This window comes from Notolabrus celidotus, chromosome 5, assembly GCF_009762535.1.
Source record: "Notolabrus celidotus isolate fNotCel1 chromosome 5, fNotCel1.pri, whole genome shotgun sequence".
Lineage (NCBI taxonomy): Eukaryota > Metazoa > Chordata > Actinopteri > Labriformes > Labridae > Notolabrus > Notolabrus celidotus.
The window spans coordinates 10,336,981-10,351,766 of NC_048276.1; the positions used below are offsets into that span (position 1 = coordinate 10,336,981).

Here is a 14,786-nt window from a genome sequence, read left to right on the forward strand (position 1 = left end):
ACTATGATACCAGTGTAGCGAATATAGTAAAAGGTCAAATGATAATTAAACTTTTTCACTCCACCAGGAATTAAAAACTCTTTATTTGAGACGAGACAATAAATCTGTTCTACTTTAAACACGCAACTAAAGGGGCAAAAGCCACCCATGACATGACTATGTAGATGTGGCACCGCGTCAATGTAGTATCAATATAAAGTCAGTGTAAAAACTGCAGGAATAAAACAAGTGCTGTGTCATTTTAGTAATGAGACATTTTCTTGTTCAGGAATTTTTGGACAGCTGGTTTCTTGGACCTTATCTGTCTGTGGAGGCCCAGACAAGTTCCTTTGTCTTTCATTAAGTGCGTGTGTGTATATGTGTGTGTGTGTGTGTGTGTGTGTGTGTGTGTGTGTGTGTGTGTATGTGTAGGTGTAGGTGTGTCTGTGTATGTGTAGCGCACCGGTAAACCCTGAACTCACCACAGCAGACATCAGTAAACAACAGTGAACATTTTGAGCAACAGCTGAAACAGGGGGTTCACTGCTCCAGTCTGCCTCCTGCTGTAATTGATCGGGACTATAACGCATCATTATCCTTATCTGCATGAATCCATCATGTTTTCCAACGAGGCTGTGTTCAGTTTGAATCATCCTTTCAACTCACTGAGGCAGTTTTACGCACCATGTGACAACAAATTGGATACAATCACATTATATATTAATATATTTTTCATTCCCATCAACTATTGACACAATATTTCTCACTAACTAAGTACAAAAGCTTATTGCTGATGCAGTTGTTACTATGGATATGTGCCATGACAAAGTGCTGATAGGCTGAGGTTCAGGAGTGATACAGCCATCGTTCGATAGGGGGCGTCACGTGAGGACGATGAGTATATAAACCTGGCTGTTTGCAGACAACAGCTCACTGAGCTGATCCAGAGATCATCAGAAGTCTGAAGTTGAATGGTGCTGCACAGAGACAGGAGAGGTAAGAGTTTGACTTTAGTTTTGTTCTCTTTAATTTGGACTAAACTTTGAATTTAAAGTGGAAACAATAATCAGAGGGAACTGATTTGTGTTTCAATGAAAAAAAAGAGCAAATAATCTAACATAAACTGGCATGATTATAAGATTCCCACTTGCTTATTAATTTTCAATGAGATCTACATTTAACTTTGCAAAACTTTTAATTACAAGTAGAACAGATTGTGTGTGGGTGCATGTGCAGTATTGTGTGTTTGTGTGTGTTTGTGTGTTTTTGGTTGGCTGTGTGAGCAGATTTGTTTATTGTTTGTCTGGCATCTCCTTTATGTTTTGGATGCGCCACAGTAATTGCAGAGGAAAGTCTCGGTTGGATGAGTCTGAGAGGACTTGAGAGGGAGTGTGTGGGGAAGAGAAAGGGTAGGGTGATAGAGTGAGAGGCCATGTGGGAGGGAGAGCCCTATTTTTCTCTCCTGAGTCCAGTTTGGACCAGTTAGCAATTTACAGTGAACAGCAGAATCTCTGTGATGGATGCAGCTTGGTTATTAGAGGCTGTAATGTGATGTAAGATCTTTGTCCAGGCAGAAGAGTGATGTAATGATCTTTTAACCAACCGGACAGTTAATAATTCCCAAAATCTGTTGCTTCTATTAGTCAGTTTGCCTCTTATCTGTGTCTAATCAATTTAGGTGTAGAAGCAGCCACAGTGTGTGTATAATTAAAGTTATCTTAGGATGGTTTTTGTCTGATTTTATCTTTGCTGGGGTTCAAAGTTAAGTGTTTTATCTTGTAATCATATAAAAACCTGTTTGTCCTTCAGTAACATCACTGATAGCCTAACTGTAAAACCTCCCCCTTCCCCCTTTTCCCCCTGTCTTCACAGATAAGTGATCAGTGATCGTTCATCCCGAGCGTGAGTCACTTCCAGCTTTCTTTCTTCCCTGGAACTCTCTCTCTACACTTCTCTCCTCTGGTTCTGCCTTTACTTTCTCCTCTTCAACCATGGCGCCGACCCTGGCTTCAGCGTTTGCCCGGCGCTGGTGGATGGCAGTGACTGCCATCATTGAGAATCTGCTCTTCTCTGCCGTGCTGCTGGGATGGGGATCGCTCCTCATCATGCTCAAGTCAGAGGGCTTCTACTCGTACCTCTGTAACGAGGAAGGTGAGTCACAACTGATGCACTTCTGACCTGACAAAGGGGTTATTTCATTCACAGTTATAATGCTTACTTGTCACTTAATCCGTTGTGCTGGGCACACCCAAGGTTCCCTAGGAAGTGAAACTTATAGTCTTGAGAGTCAACTTGTGGAGCTGAGATGTTTTATGCTCTTCCTGCAAAGTTTAATTAGAATTATGTAACACTGCTGTCCCTTATCCTTCCAGTCTCCAGGCAGATTTTTCTCAGAGGGGTTTACTACCTTTTTTATGGACCTGAGATAAACACCCAAGCACTTAGAGACAGCAGAGTCGCAGGCTGGCAGTGTGGTCCAAAGTTTAAGTGAAACTGTGGCTCCAACTGAAGTGTAGACTGAGCTCGCATGGCCTATTCCTATACTTTGAAGGCAAGCCATGCAAGTGATTTACAGTATAAAGTGATAAAAACGCTCACGATGAGCCAAGTGAGTGTAAGCAAAGGGGAATACGAGAAAAATCTGTCTTTTTGGACCTCAAGTGAGATTGTGTCCTTTCAGTAATCTTCTCTATTGTTACCTCTCCTTATCCAAAGACAGTGGACTGCTGGTTTAGTTCAGCTCTTCTCTGTCAAACAAATGGCTGCCTCTGTCTTCTACAGAATGTACACAATTGATTTTACATGACATGTGACCGGAAGAAGGATGTTTTTCCAACAACTAGTGGTATTTATCTTAAATTGCTAATTAAGCTAACTGATACACATCTGTGTATCAATAAAAAACAGTCCCTCAAGGCTCTCTTAGTTATCAGCATCACCAGTGCTAGGTGTTAACACAGAGGCATGTCACTGAAGTAACAAAAGGAAATCTGCGTCTGTAGAAGACTAAAGCTAGCGTCTTATCTTGTTCCGGTGACATAAGAGGGAGAGGAGGACAGCAGTACCAGCTCAGCTCTTTTCACACACGTGACAGAGGGCCAAGGAGATCCAGCACAGGCTTTTATTACTGTAATATGGAAGTGTAAAGTCCACAGATAAAGGACACGCTGATAGCAAAGTGATGAACAGTAGAAAACAGACTGCAGTGGTGCTGATGGTTGGAAGGAAAGTGGTGGATAAAAAAAAGATAACGGTGGTGCGGTGTAGATTGAGTTTGGAGATATTAAAGTTATTATTATATGGGTAGTTCAGTGGGTACAAGTCAACATGAAAGAAAGAACACATGGGGGAGTCTGATACCCATAAGGCCTTGTACTTCCATTGAGGTCAACAGGTTCTTACTGAAGTAGCATTTAAACTAACAGTACAATTGGAGGGTTAGATTAGTTTGTATATTTCAATTGAAGAAAATGGATCACCATTAAACCCATCAAATTTTTAATGAGTATACCTTCATAGCTTTTACATACAACTTACATTTCTCATACAGTATTGGTAAAACATTACAAAGTCCCCTATCTTAACAAGGATGCAAACAAAATGAATTAATAACTTATACAAAATCACGATAGGTTATTCCAAGCCAGTGATTCTGCTGCAGCTTGCCCTACCAAATCCTCTTGCACGGTTTGATGTGCACAATGTCCACGTGCAGACACCAACCAGCTGTTCCCTGTAGCGCTGCCCAGAATCTATGATCTGGTTTCCTGAAAAAAACTTTGGCACTTTGTTACAAAGAGCGTCATGGTGTTTCACACAGGAACGCCACAGACATACTTTCCTCCTGTGACTACAAAGAGATTGGGCGACAGATGCCATAGAGGTGTCAGGGAACGTGATCCAGAATATATTGGGATGCACTCCATGATAATTAAAGTCCCATACTGTAGCTCTCTTTTAACCTTTTTTACACCCTTTAATTCTGTCCCTTTTCTTGTTGGTACTTAAACATTGCAGGCAAGAATTAAACATCTGTTTCGCCCTGTCTCTTATCTAGTGTTAGGTGGCTGGTTTGAGGTTTTTTTTCATGGCCCTAACTCAGCACGTGTTCACTGCACAAGTGACCACTATGTGTTCATGTATCAGGATCCTGTGAATAACCAGAACTGCTGTCTAGAAATTTTGACTGTATGATGAGAAACCACAGCTCCCTACACGTCAAACCATTGGCACTAGTCTGAATGTTTGAACTCAACTCTATGCAGTCAAATAATTCACACTGCTATACTGTCATGGCAATGTTAGGGCGACTAAAAAAAGACACGTGAGACTGAACCCACCCGCCTACATTTCACCTACATGTCTGCACGTTTCTCCTTGACTGTGTGTCTAACTTTTCCATCATCTCCCCGCTTTTGTTCTGCTCTTCAGGAAACTCCAGTTCCAGCTACAATCTGTCCCAACCCCTGGAATCTCCGGTATCAGATGAGTACGCTGAGTACTACGAGAGCGAGGGTGGCGTGGTTGGTCTGGGAGACGGCGTGGAGATGAGGCCCCTGGTTCCCATGGCCGGGCCCCTGAGGATGAACGGCTGGCTGATTTGTAAAGAACAGGATGAGATGCTGAACCTGGCATTCACAGTGGGCTCCTTCCTGCTTTCAGCCATCACGCTGCCACTTGGGATTGTGATGGATAAATATGGGCCTCGCAAGCTCCGGTTGCTTGGAAGGTAGGCAACAAGAGATGTGAAGTTCTGAAAATAAACCTGTTTTCAAAATTGTTGTATTGGGAGTCTGTTAAAAATCTTGTTGAACCATATATGATAGTGAGAGGTTAGTACATTCAGTGTTGTGAAAACCTGTTGTTCTTCTTTCAGCACTTGTTTCGGATTGTCCTGTCTAATGATCGCTTATGGGGCCTACAAACCAAACGGTAAGACCACCTTCACAGTCCTCATTTGTGCCTATTTCAAACTTTATTTCAGACAATGTATATCCATTAAAGTTGTTGATGGAATCATGATTTTCTTTTTGTAGAACTCTCTGTCCTTATCTTCATCGCCCTGACTTTCAACGGCTTTGGAGGCATGTGCATGACCTTCACCTCCCTCACAGTAAGTGTGTGGTTTATGACTCTCACAGGTTTATTCTTGAGTAATGTTGTCTTGATATTTGACTTCTGTCATCATGGGTCTTTGTCTCACTGCTGACGCTCTCCTTTACTAGCCTGTTAGCTTCCTGTGTGGTCACTTTGTGTTCTATTTTTGTGCCTGTGGGGGGGTGACTTCTTACTCTGTACTCTCTGTTCTTGCTCATCTCCGTTTGCTTCAACACAGGACTACTTCCCTATAATGTACCTGAAACAAGAGGGCTTGTTACTTCTTTATATATATATATATATATATATATATATATATATATATATATATATATATATATATATATATATATATATGTATTTATTTGTAACTGTTTTAATGTAACAACTAGACAAAACAAATACAATCAAACAGGGGCTCAGACATGTGAAATTAAATAAAATAAAATTGATAATATGAAAAATAAAATGAATAAAATCAACAGATAAATAAAACACGTGAAGATAATTTTAGTTGAAAAATAATTTTAAATGACAAAATAAACGAAGATAAGTAATAAAATAAATAGAAATAGATCTATACATACAAACACACACACATGCATACGTATGCATACTCATACACATAAATAATGTAGAGAGAAAGCAGAGAAAAAAATAAAAAACATAAAAAAAAACATACAAAGCTGCCAATTAAATTGTGTACATTGGAGTGCTACGTGTCAAGTCTGCAGGATATATAAAGAAATACTCCACTTCCATCACACGTCAGCCTCATCCAAAAAAAGGCAAGGAATGGGCTCCAGATAGCGGAGAATGTCTTCACCGAGTTAGATTGCAGGAACCTGAGTCTCTCCATTTGTATGACTGACATCATGTTAGAGATCCATTCCTGAAAAGAAGGAGAGGATGGGGGCTTCCATTCCTTCAGAATAAGTCTCTTGGCAACTATCATCCCCAATGTTAGTGATCGTCGCACAGAAGAGGAGAGATCCCTAGTGGACTGTGAACAGCCAAAGATTGCAAGTCCAGGCTCCGGCTGGAAGAGTCTTATATAGGCCTTAAGAGGACCAGTCGAATACTTTGGACCAAAAAATCCATTAGTGAAGGACAAAACCAAAAGGCATGAGACAATGTATCTCAGAAATCTTGCATCTGGGGAGACAGAGGAGTACAACTTATGCAAACTTGATTTAGAATAATGTAAACGATGGACAACCTTAAACTGAATGAGCAGATGCCTGCTGCTTATAGAGCAAGACTGTATCATGGCTTGTTACTTCTATTAATAGTTAATAATTGATTCACTAGAAACCAAATAACGACTAGCACCCGCAGCTTCAAGGGAATAATGAGGCTGATGGGATAAGCTGTAGATCTAACTTGGAGCTTTGAGTGTAAAAAATCAAACATACTATGAAAAAGACATCAGAAACTGTCTTTTTGTTTCAAAAGCAATCTAACTTAAACACATAAAGCCTTGTGTCTCTTCATGCAGGATCAAGAAATACTCCTATAGAAATTTCAGAGTCAAGATTTAGAGTAAGAAAGAAAGAGAATCAGAACATCTCCCAGCAGACCCAACAATTATGACCTTCATGTGTATTTCCTTCATTATGCCTACATTAACACAATGCTATATTTGGTTATACAGCCAGTAGCCTCAAGCTAATATGAGTAGAACACAACAGATGTCTTATTTCTTAATGTAGTGCTCTGAAGGACTTGGATCATTGGACTTCCTCTTTAAGAAAGTGGAGATTTACAGATTCACAGAGAGAAAAACAACTGATTCTAAAGACACCCTCTGCTGTTCTTCATCCTCCTCTTCCCATAACTCCAGCCTGCAGTCCTGTGCTGTACCATGGTGATGCTGTTCACTAAAGAGGGGCTCCTCAACAGTAAATCACCCAATTAAGCACCTCTTTTCTGCACCACCACAGACTTTTATAGTGAAGTGTGATATGTCCCTATGTGGTATTTATTGCATACCTTTTACTCCATGTCCCTCACAACCTGATGTACTATACTGCAAAGCCTCAGCGCTGGGTTAATCATTAGACTCTGTGCACCTCCGTTATTCCTTCATTATGACCCCTCCTCAGACCTACAGGCGTTTATTCTCAGCTGAGGCCTGTTGGGTAATATCTCAGCGGCGATCACTGGCTTTGTGCCAATGTCAGCTGTCAGGTCACCTTTTCTCCTTCAGATTTGCCCAGCAGCTACAAATTTACCTGTTTTGTTCCTTGAAAGAGGTCTTACAAGAACTCCTGGGGATGTTAGTGGGAATTAGTCTGCTGTAACTTTGCGCTTCACTATGCACGCTTTCTCAATTAAGTAGCTAAACGCAGAAAAACACATAGCATACCTCTTCCTCGGCTTCCCAGTCTTACGTAATTAAACTGCTTGTTGTTGTTCAGCCTCTTGAAAGCAGAACAGCTTGTGAACGCCTTTGTGTTCGGATGTTTTGCCACCCACTGTCTCCTTTTTTTCTCTGTTTCACCCCCAACTCCGTGTTCTCCTTCCCAAAATGGGAGTAAGGACAGAGAAAAGGAAAACTTACCCTTACCTCAGTCACCCCCTGTCACATCTCCAGCTGCAGTGAACTTGTCAGCGCTGCATCTGTGTCATGTGTTAAGCAGCTGTGTGTGTGTCTTTCACTGGTGATCCGTGTCACCTTGTTGTCTTTTATCTTTGCTTATGTTCCCCCCGTAGAGCCGTGTCGGCTTGCTAATTGGTTTGTACAGTCTACTCTAACCTTAGTGTCAGTAGGCAATATCCTCAGTGTCCCCAATCTGTCCCAGGCCTCAAGCTGAGAGCAGCTGAGCTCACCCGGAACTCAGCAGCCAATGGTTTAACCTTTATGCATAGAAACACTGTGGGATACAAAAACTGCAAGTTTGTGCAAACGCCCACATCTCGTGTAAAATAAGGTGATGATCCTTTGATTTTTCACACACTTCTCTTTTATCTTCTCCTCCCTAGCTCCCAAGCATGTTTGGTGACCTTCGCTCCACTTTCATCGCCCTGATGATCGGTTCATATGCCTCCTCTGCTGTCACCTTCCCTGGTGTAAAGGTAAAAGACACTGACATATCCAAACCCATGCATTGACACTGAACTAGCTCATCCTAAACCATTGTCTCAATCTTTCTGATGATTAAAAGGAGTGGGTCTATTCTGTTGTTCTGCTCCTATCTTCTAAAATCTGTGAAACTACCTCAGTTAAACTTTTAAAAGAAGCTACCCCAGGTGCATATTTCCTACTTTGCAGGGAGAATTTGTTGCTATTGCCAAAGCAGGGCAAAAACTAACATATCCTCTCTTACTTATTTTATGCAAAACATTTAAGTTTTTAAACAAGTCACATATAAACAAATATTTGGGAAATACACTTTGTCAAATGTTCAGAATTTGCACAAACTTCCACAATCCTTAAATGCACCATGCAACAAACTGTCACCCTCAGATTATCCCTGCAGAAGTTGCAGGCCAATACATGTCACTGTTGCTAAAAGGCATCATCCACTCAGTTTTCAGGTGCTTTGTTGGTCTACTCATTTTTTTAATGTTTTGTTGGCCACAGGTGATTTATGACTTGGGCATTCCCTTCATCACTATCCTGGTGGTGTGGGCCTCCTGTGCTGGACTTGTCTTCGCGAACTGCTACTTCAACTGGCCCCTGGAACCTTTCCCAGGACCTGACGATATGGACTACACGTGAGTATCACAGATGCAACAACTAACACATGGTTGAAAGGGGAAGTCTCATATGCTGTATCATGTGCTGAGTAGGAGGAATGTAGTATGAGCAATCTCTTTGGTTCAAGGATATGGTTTGGTTATCATCACCTGGGTCACTTATGCAATGTGTGCAAGGAAGTGCAAAGTAATGAAGCTAGGTTAAAGTCTATGTGCTGAGTATTGCACTTGTAAACAGAAGTCATCCCAGTGGTCACATCTTCATAATTAACATCACGCATTTGAGCAGCATCAGCAGGAACAATGACTTGCAGACTCATTTGTGCAAGTCTAGTGAAATCAAAATGTTTAATCTATGTAAGCACTTCCCTTTAATGAATTTATGAATGACTCTTTCTCCTCCTCTGCTCTCCAGTGTGAAGGTCAAGTTCAGCTGGCTAGGCTTCGACCATAAAATCACAGGAAAGCAGTTCTACCGCCAAGTGACCACAGTGGGCCGCCGTCTCAGCGTAGGCAACAGCCTGAAGCAGAAGGAGCTGGCTACCAAGGAGGGACACAAGCTCTGCCTGTCCACCATGGACCTGGAGATGGAGTGCAAGCCACAGAATGAGGGTAAGAGTGAAAATCAGTGTGTCAAGTGTTCATGCACATTTAATGTATTCTGAAGCTGGACTACAAGAATCATATTGCACATAATTTACCCTGTACTTTGATTCTCTCTCTCCTCTGCAGCCCCGTCATTCTTGAAAACAATCACCACCCCCATGTTCCTGCTCAGTCTGGTCACCATGTCCATCACTCAGCTTCGTCTCCTGTTCTACATGGGGGCCATGAACAACGTCCTTGAGGCACTGACTGATGGAGACCTCAAGACAGGTTAGTCTTAGTGCATTTTGAGAATCTTTTAAATTTGTTTTGGGGTTCTTTGCATATGACTATCTCCATGTATATACAAACTGCTCATTTACTTTGTTTCGTGGCTCGAAAAGACACTGATTTATTTGGCTTTAATTCAATTTTCAGTGGAGAGAATGGAAGTTGGTAAGACAAAGATCCTACAGTTACATCAGTAGTACACTTTTAAGCCTACAACATTTAGAATTTAACCTTTAGTCTTGTGTAGCTTTGTTCTAGATCTACTTCTCTCTGACTCTTGTTATTACTCATGTTGTTTTTTCATTATTTGACCTTGGCTGTTGCCAATAACCCCCAGGTACCATTTGTTGTACTCATTAACTAACTTTGCCCTCAGCACCTGCTATTACTGGAACTTGATGCACATGATACACCTCATTTCTGATTACTTCCCCTCATCATAACCTCCTCATAATGGCATCAAACTGCTGTTGTTTGAGTCGATGTGGCTCTACCACAAAGGTCTAATAATTAACCCAAACCGTCTTAGTGGCTAACCACATCGTAAAGGCTCCTGATCCTTTTAAGTCATCATCTTTGTATCCTTCCCTCTAAACCTTCCATGTTAGTTTTTCTGAGTTTATATTTATTGTTTCACTTTTCACAATCTTTTTGTCTTCACTCTGATCCCTCTCACAGTGAGTCTGTACTCCTCCATCTTTGGCGTGCTGCAGCTGCTCTGCCTGATGACCACTCCTGTGATCGGTCAGATCATGGACTGGAAGCTGAAGGAATGCGATGATGAAGACGAGGAGAAAGAGCCCTGCAACAAGTGAGTCATGTTGGAGTTGTTAACCCCCGTTTATTTATGGGCCCTGATATTACTTTCAATCCAGGAAATCGATATTGTGATTTAACGGCCCTATTTATATTGTTTTTGACCACCAGGGGGGAGCCAAAGAAAAATCGCAGAGACAAAAAGACCCAGAAGGTGACCAATGCCCTGCGAGCCTTCCTCCTCACAAACATCCTTTTAGTGGGTTTTGGAATCACCTCCCTGATACCAAATCTCCCCTTGCAGGTGAGTGGTCCACTTCGGCTGTCAGATACACACAAGCTCCTGCAGTAGGGTGACCAGATTATCAAACCTCCAAATAGGGAGATTTAAATTATCAGCCTTAGCAATGATGTTGATTGACGTATAAACAAAAAAAGCCATTTTAAGCATGGTAAATTGTAATGGTACTTAAATAGGTTCAAATCATACTGAAATCCAGGACATATTAGTGCTTTATAGATATTTGTTGGGACTCGGGGCACTGAGCTTGAAAACAGGACAGTGCGTGTCAAGCCAGGATGTATGATCACCCTACTTTAAAGTGCATCAGGGGTAAAAACGACCATCTCTGCATTTACTCAGGGTTAAATATATCATTCAATTGTGGAACAAGAGCAGCCAGTTGAACTTTGATTTCTTTAATACTAACATTATGACCAAATATTTTAGCATTTAATGTATGTCAGTCTTTATAACCTTATTAGAACATTTTCTGTTACACTCTTTTTCAATTAATGCTAATGTAACAGACAATAGGGAAGCAGCTAGGCTGAAATGTTACACTACAAGTACAGAAAGTTTACTTAAAGCTCCTGTGAGGAACTTTTTGTCTGTTGGATTTGGCGCCCCCTCTGGACAAACAGTGCCTCTTAGATCGTAGGTCTTTCAACTGTGAGATGTAGCACTCATTATGAATATCTGCTGCAGAAAATGTGAAACGGGTTGTTACTTCAGCATGCTCATGTGATGGCTACCCCTTCACAATAGGTTACAAGTTTTAAATATTACAAAAAGGGAATTGTTAGTCTTGGTTGTGATGATCTTGTTTGCTTTTGTAGGTCCAAAAAGAGTCATCCCTTTAGATTTTAATCTCATTCAAAACCATTCAAAAACTCCCAACAGGAGCTTTAACTTCCCTAAGACTAGAATATTTAACTAATTAAAGGCACTTTACCAGTTTTTCACCAGCTGAGAAATAGACTGAAACCAACACTGATGCCTTTTTATGACCTTCAAAAGCAACAACACTGATACCTTCTCTGTTGTTATTTTTAATGCCATAAACCACTCAGAGGGGGTAGGTGTCAGACCACATGGTTGACATTTGGCTTTGGAAACACCCTTTTTTTGCTGTTTTCATGGCAGATAATCACATTGAGTGATAAATCTGTCTGTTAAAAGACAGCAGGGTGAGGTTTTTGTTGAAAACACTACTTTTGCATGTACAGAACAAGAGATAAGAGGTATTACTTTGTCCACAATGGGGTGCCAAAATTGATATTAATTGATTTATTCATTTATTAATAAGATTTTTTAATTACTGTGGCTCAGTGAAAGGAGAAAATATAATTTTGTTACGTCTAGACACTGCCATGCCAGCCGTTTTGTCCTGTTTACAGAGATTATGCTAAGCTGCTAGCTTAGCAAAAGACTGGACGCAAACTCTAATGCTCTCAAAAACAGACATGTAGAAGAACAGAGCCATGATGTTTGACTGAAGCTTCATGTAACAAAAAAGAAAGAAAGTTGTTTCACTGTTAGAAAATGCATGAATGCAAACAAATAATCTGATTCTTTTTAAACTGACTGAATTAACACAAAGATGATTCATATTGACGTTTTCTGTTTTAATTTTTTCATAGATTTTGTCCTTCCTCTTACACACTGTGGTGAGAGGATTCGTCCACTCTGCTGTTGGCGGCCTCTATGCTGCTGTGTAAGTCTCACTGTACTTTAAATCCCCAACGTCTTCATCTTCATCTTTGTCTCGTGTGTGAAACTAAATGTCCTGCCCTTGTCCCTCCAGGTTTCCATCCTCTCAGTTTGGCAGTCTCACAGGCATGCAGTCTCTGGTCTCTGCTGTGTTTGCCCTCCTGCAGCAGCCCCTGTTCCTGGCTATGATGGGACCCCTGGAAGGAGACCCGCTCTGGGTGTGTAAACAATTCTCTCACGCCCATATAAAAAACAATCAATCACAGATTTAACCTTCAGGCTTTTCTAACCCTGGTGTGTTTTTGTACCTTCAGGTCAATGTTGGACTCCTGGTTCTTAGCATGTTGGGCTTCCTGCTGCCTCTCTACCTGATCTGCTACAGACAGACGCTCTACAAGCAGCAGCGAGAGAGGGAGGACGACGCTAAGATCTACATCAAAGTCAACGGCACAGATATCCCTGAGGCCTACGTGTAGAGGACTGCAGAGGAACAGAGAACTGACGATGAGGACAGATTTTACTCTGAAACATTCAGTAAAATCTTCAAACAGACGGATTATTGGAGTCTTAGCTTTTGAGAATTTCACACATACACATATTGATTAACGTCATAGGTCTCTATTGAGTTCACACGCACACAGACAGACTGTCACCTCATTTCCCCAAATCCCACCAAGAGAAACTGCAAGTTCGTTAAGGAGGGAAGTGAAACATGGAAGAGAAAAAGAGAACGAGAGAGAGGAAAGACTGTGAAAGGAACGAGGCTTCAGTCCTCTGTATTCCCCCCAAATCCTCTGACTTCTCTTTTTATTCCCTGAGCACATAAGTGCAGCTGCCTCCAACACAAGACTGCTTTAACATCCTTAAAATGAGCAGAAGAAGAAAAAAGAGACCACAGTATTTGTTCAACCAACCTCTCTTTCACCAGTGAGCGGTTCCATTGTATGAGTTTTGGTTTTTTTCTCTGATGTATTGACTTTTATCATCTTGAGTGTAAATCCCACTACATGGTGCTGCCTACCAGTCTACCAGCTGTTTGGTAGACAGTGTAAGGTAAGTGTGAACGAAATGGCATTAATGAGCGACAGAGTGAGGAGCCTGATGATTCTTGGCTGAGTCGCAAAGACAGTCATGATTAATTATGGGCCTGGATTTTTTTATTTTGAAAGGCTGAAGTCTTATTACGGTAAAAATGATTGTAGCGTAGATCTTAGAGTAGTATTTGATGAATGTTTTTTTCTGTCAAAGGACTTCAAGCAAACTGCTGTAAGCAAAATGTTAATGTGTGTTTAGAGTATTTATTTTATTCACTCTCTTTTTATACTTTCACCGAGGGTGCCTTTTGAATATAACCTTATAGACAGGACAAGGTTTCTCATTTCTTTTTATTCACTTTTCATCCGCAATAACATTCTTCTTTTTGTGTCTTTTTTTTTTTGGATACACTTGTCCTCTGTTGAAAAGTGTTGATCATTGTGGCGCCTTGGCTTATATTAGTTTTTTTGTTCAGTCTTTCTACCTTCTGTTTCAGCACTTTCATCTCTGTTAACCTCTCTGTACATGTCACACGCCACTCATCAGCTTTCTTTCAGCACTTCTCTCCTGATGCCTGTGTAGAAAAACAGTCCCACTACATGCATTTTTTAAAATGTCATTCATTATGAATTTCATCATGTTTTTGAAACTATGCTGCGCTGACTACATGTGTAAGATTATGTTGTTGGCGTGGAGCTCTTTGTTGTATCACTGAAGATGATATCGAGATGTGTTGTTTTTGAGGCATTCCTGTTTGAATAAAGCAGATTTTTTGGGGTTAATAAAGATGAGTTGATCTCTATCAACAACTGTTTTTGGTCTTTTTCCCCCTCCTTACATCTATACTAAAACTTTTTTTAGGTTCATATGAATGATTCACTTTTGAGAAATGACATACAGTATCTCACAAAAGTGAGTACATCCCTCACATTTCTTCTAAAGATGATGCACAAGAAAGTCCGCAAACAATTTGCTAAAGACAGCAGACTAAGGACATGGATTACTGGAACCATGTCTTGTGGTCTGATGAGATCAACATGAACTTATTTGGTTCAGATGATGTCAAGCGTGGTTGGCGGCAACCAGGTGAGGAGTACAAAGACAAGTGTGTCTTGCCTACAGTCAAGCATGGTGGTGGGAGTGTCATGGTCTGGGGCTGCATGGGTCCTACCGGCACTGGGGAGCTACAGTTCATTAAGGGAACCATGAATGCCAACATGTACTGTGACATACTGAAGCAGAGCATGATCCCCTCCCTTCAAAAACTGGGCCACAGGGCAGTATTCAAACATGGTAACGACCCCAAACACACCTCCAAGACGGCCACTGCCTTGCTAAAGAGACTAAG

General features: G+C 41.1%; 1 protein-coding gene across 1 annotated transcript; it reads left to right on the forward strand.

Moving 5' to 3' along the window:
• The first annotated feature begins 427 nt into the window (after window positions 1-427).
• Window positions 428-14,244, forward strand: slc43a2b (solute carrier family 43 member 2b). Its single transcript, XM_034683724.1, has 14 exons — window positions 428-975; window positions 1,852-2,130; window positions 4,411-4,708; window positions 4,856-4,911; window positions 5,016-5,092; window positions 8,062-8,154; window positions 8,663-8,796; window positions 9,194-9,390; window positions 9,511-9,654; window positions 10,333-10,465; window positions 10,582-10,714; window positions 12,334-12,407; window positions 12,498-12,621; window positions 12,718-14,244. Exons 2-14 carry the CDS (start codon window positions 1,971-1,973, stop codon window positions 12,877-12,879), a joined length of 1,785 nt encoding a protein of 594 aa, XP_034539615.1. The 5' UTR covers window positions 428-975; window positions 1,852-1,970; the 3' UTR covers window positions 12,880-14,244.
• The last annotated feature ends 542 nt before the right edge of the window (window positions 14,245-14,786 follow it).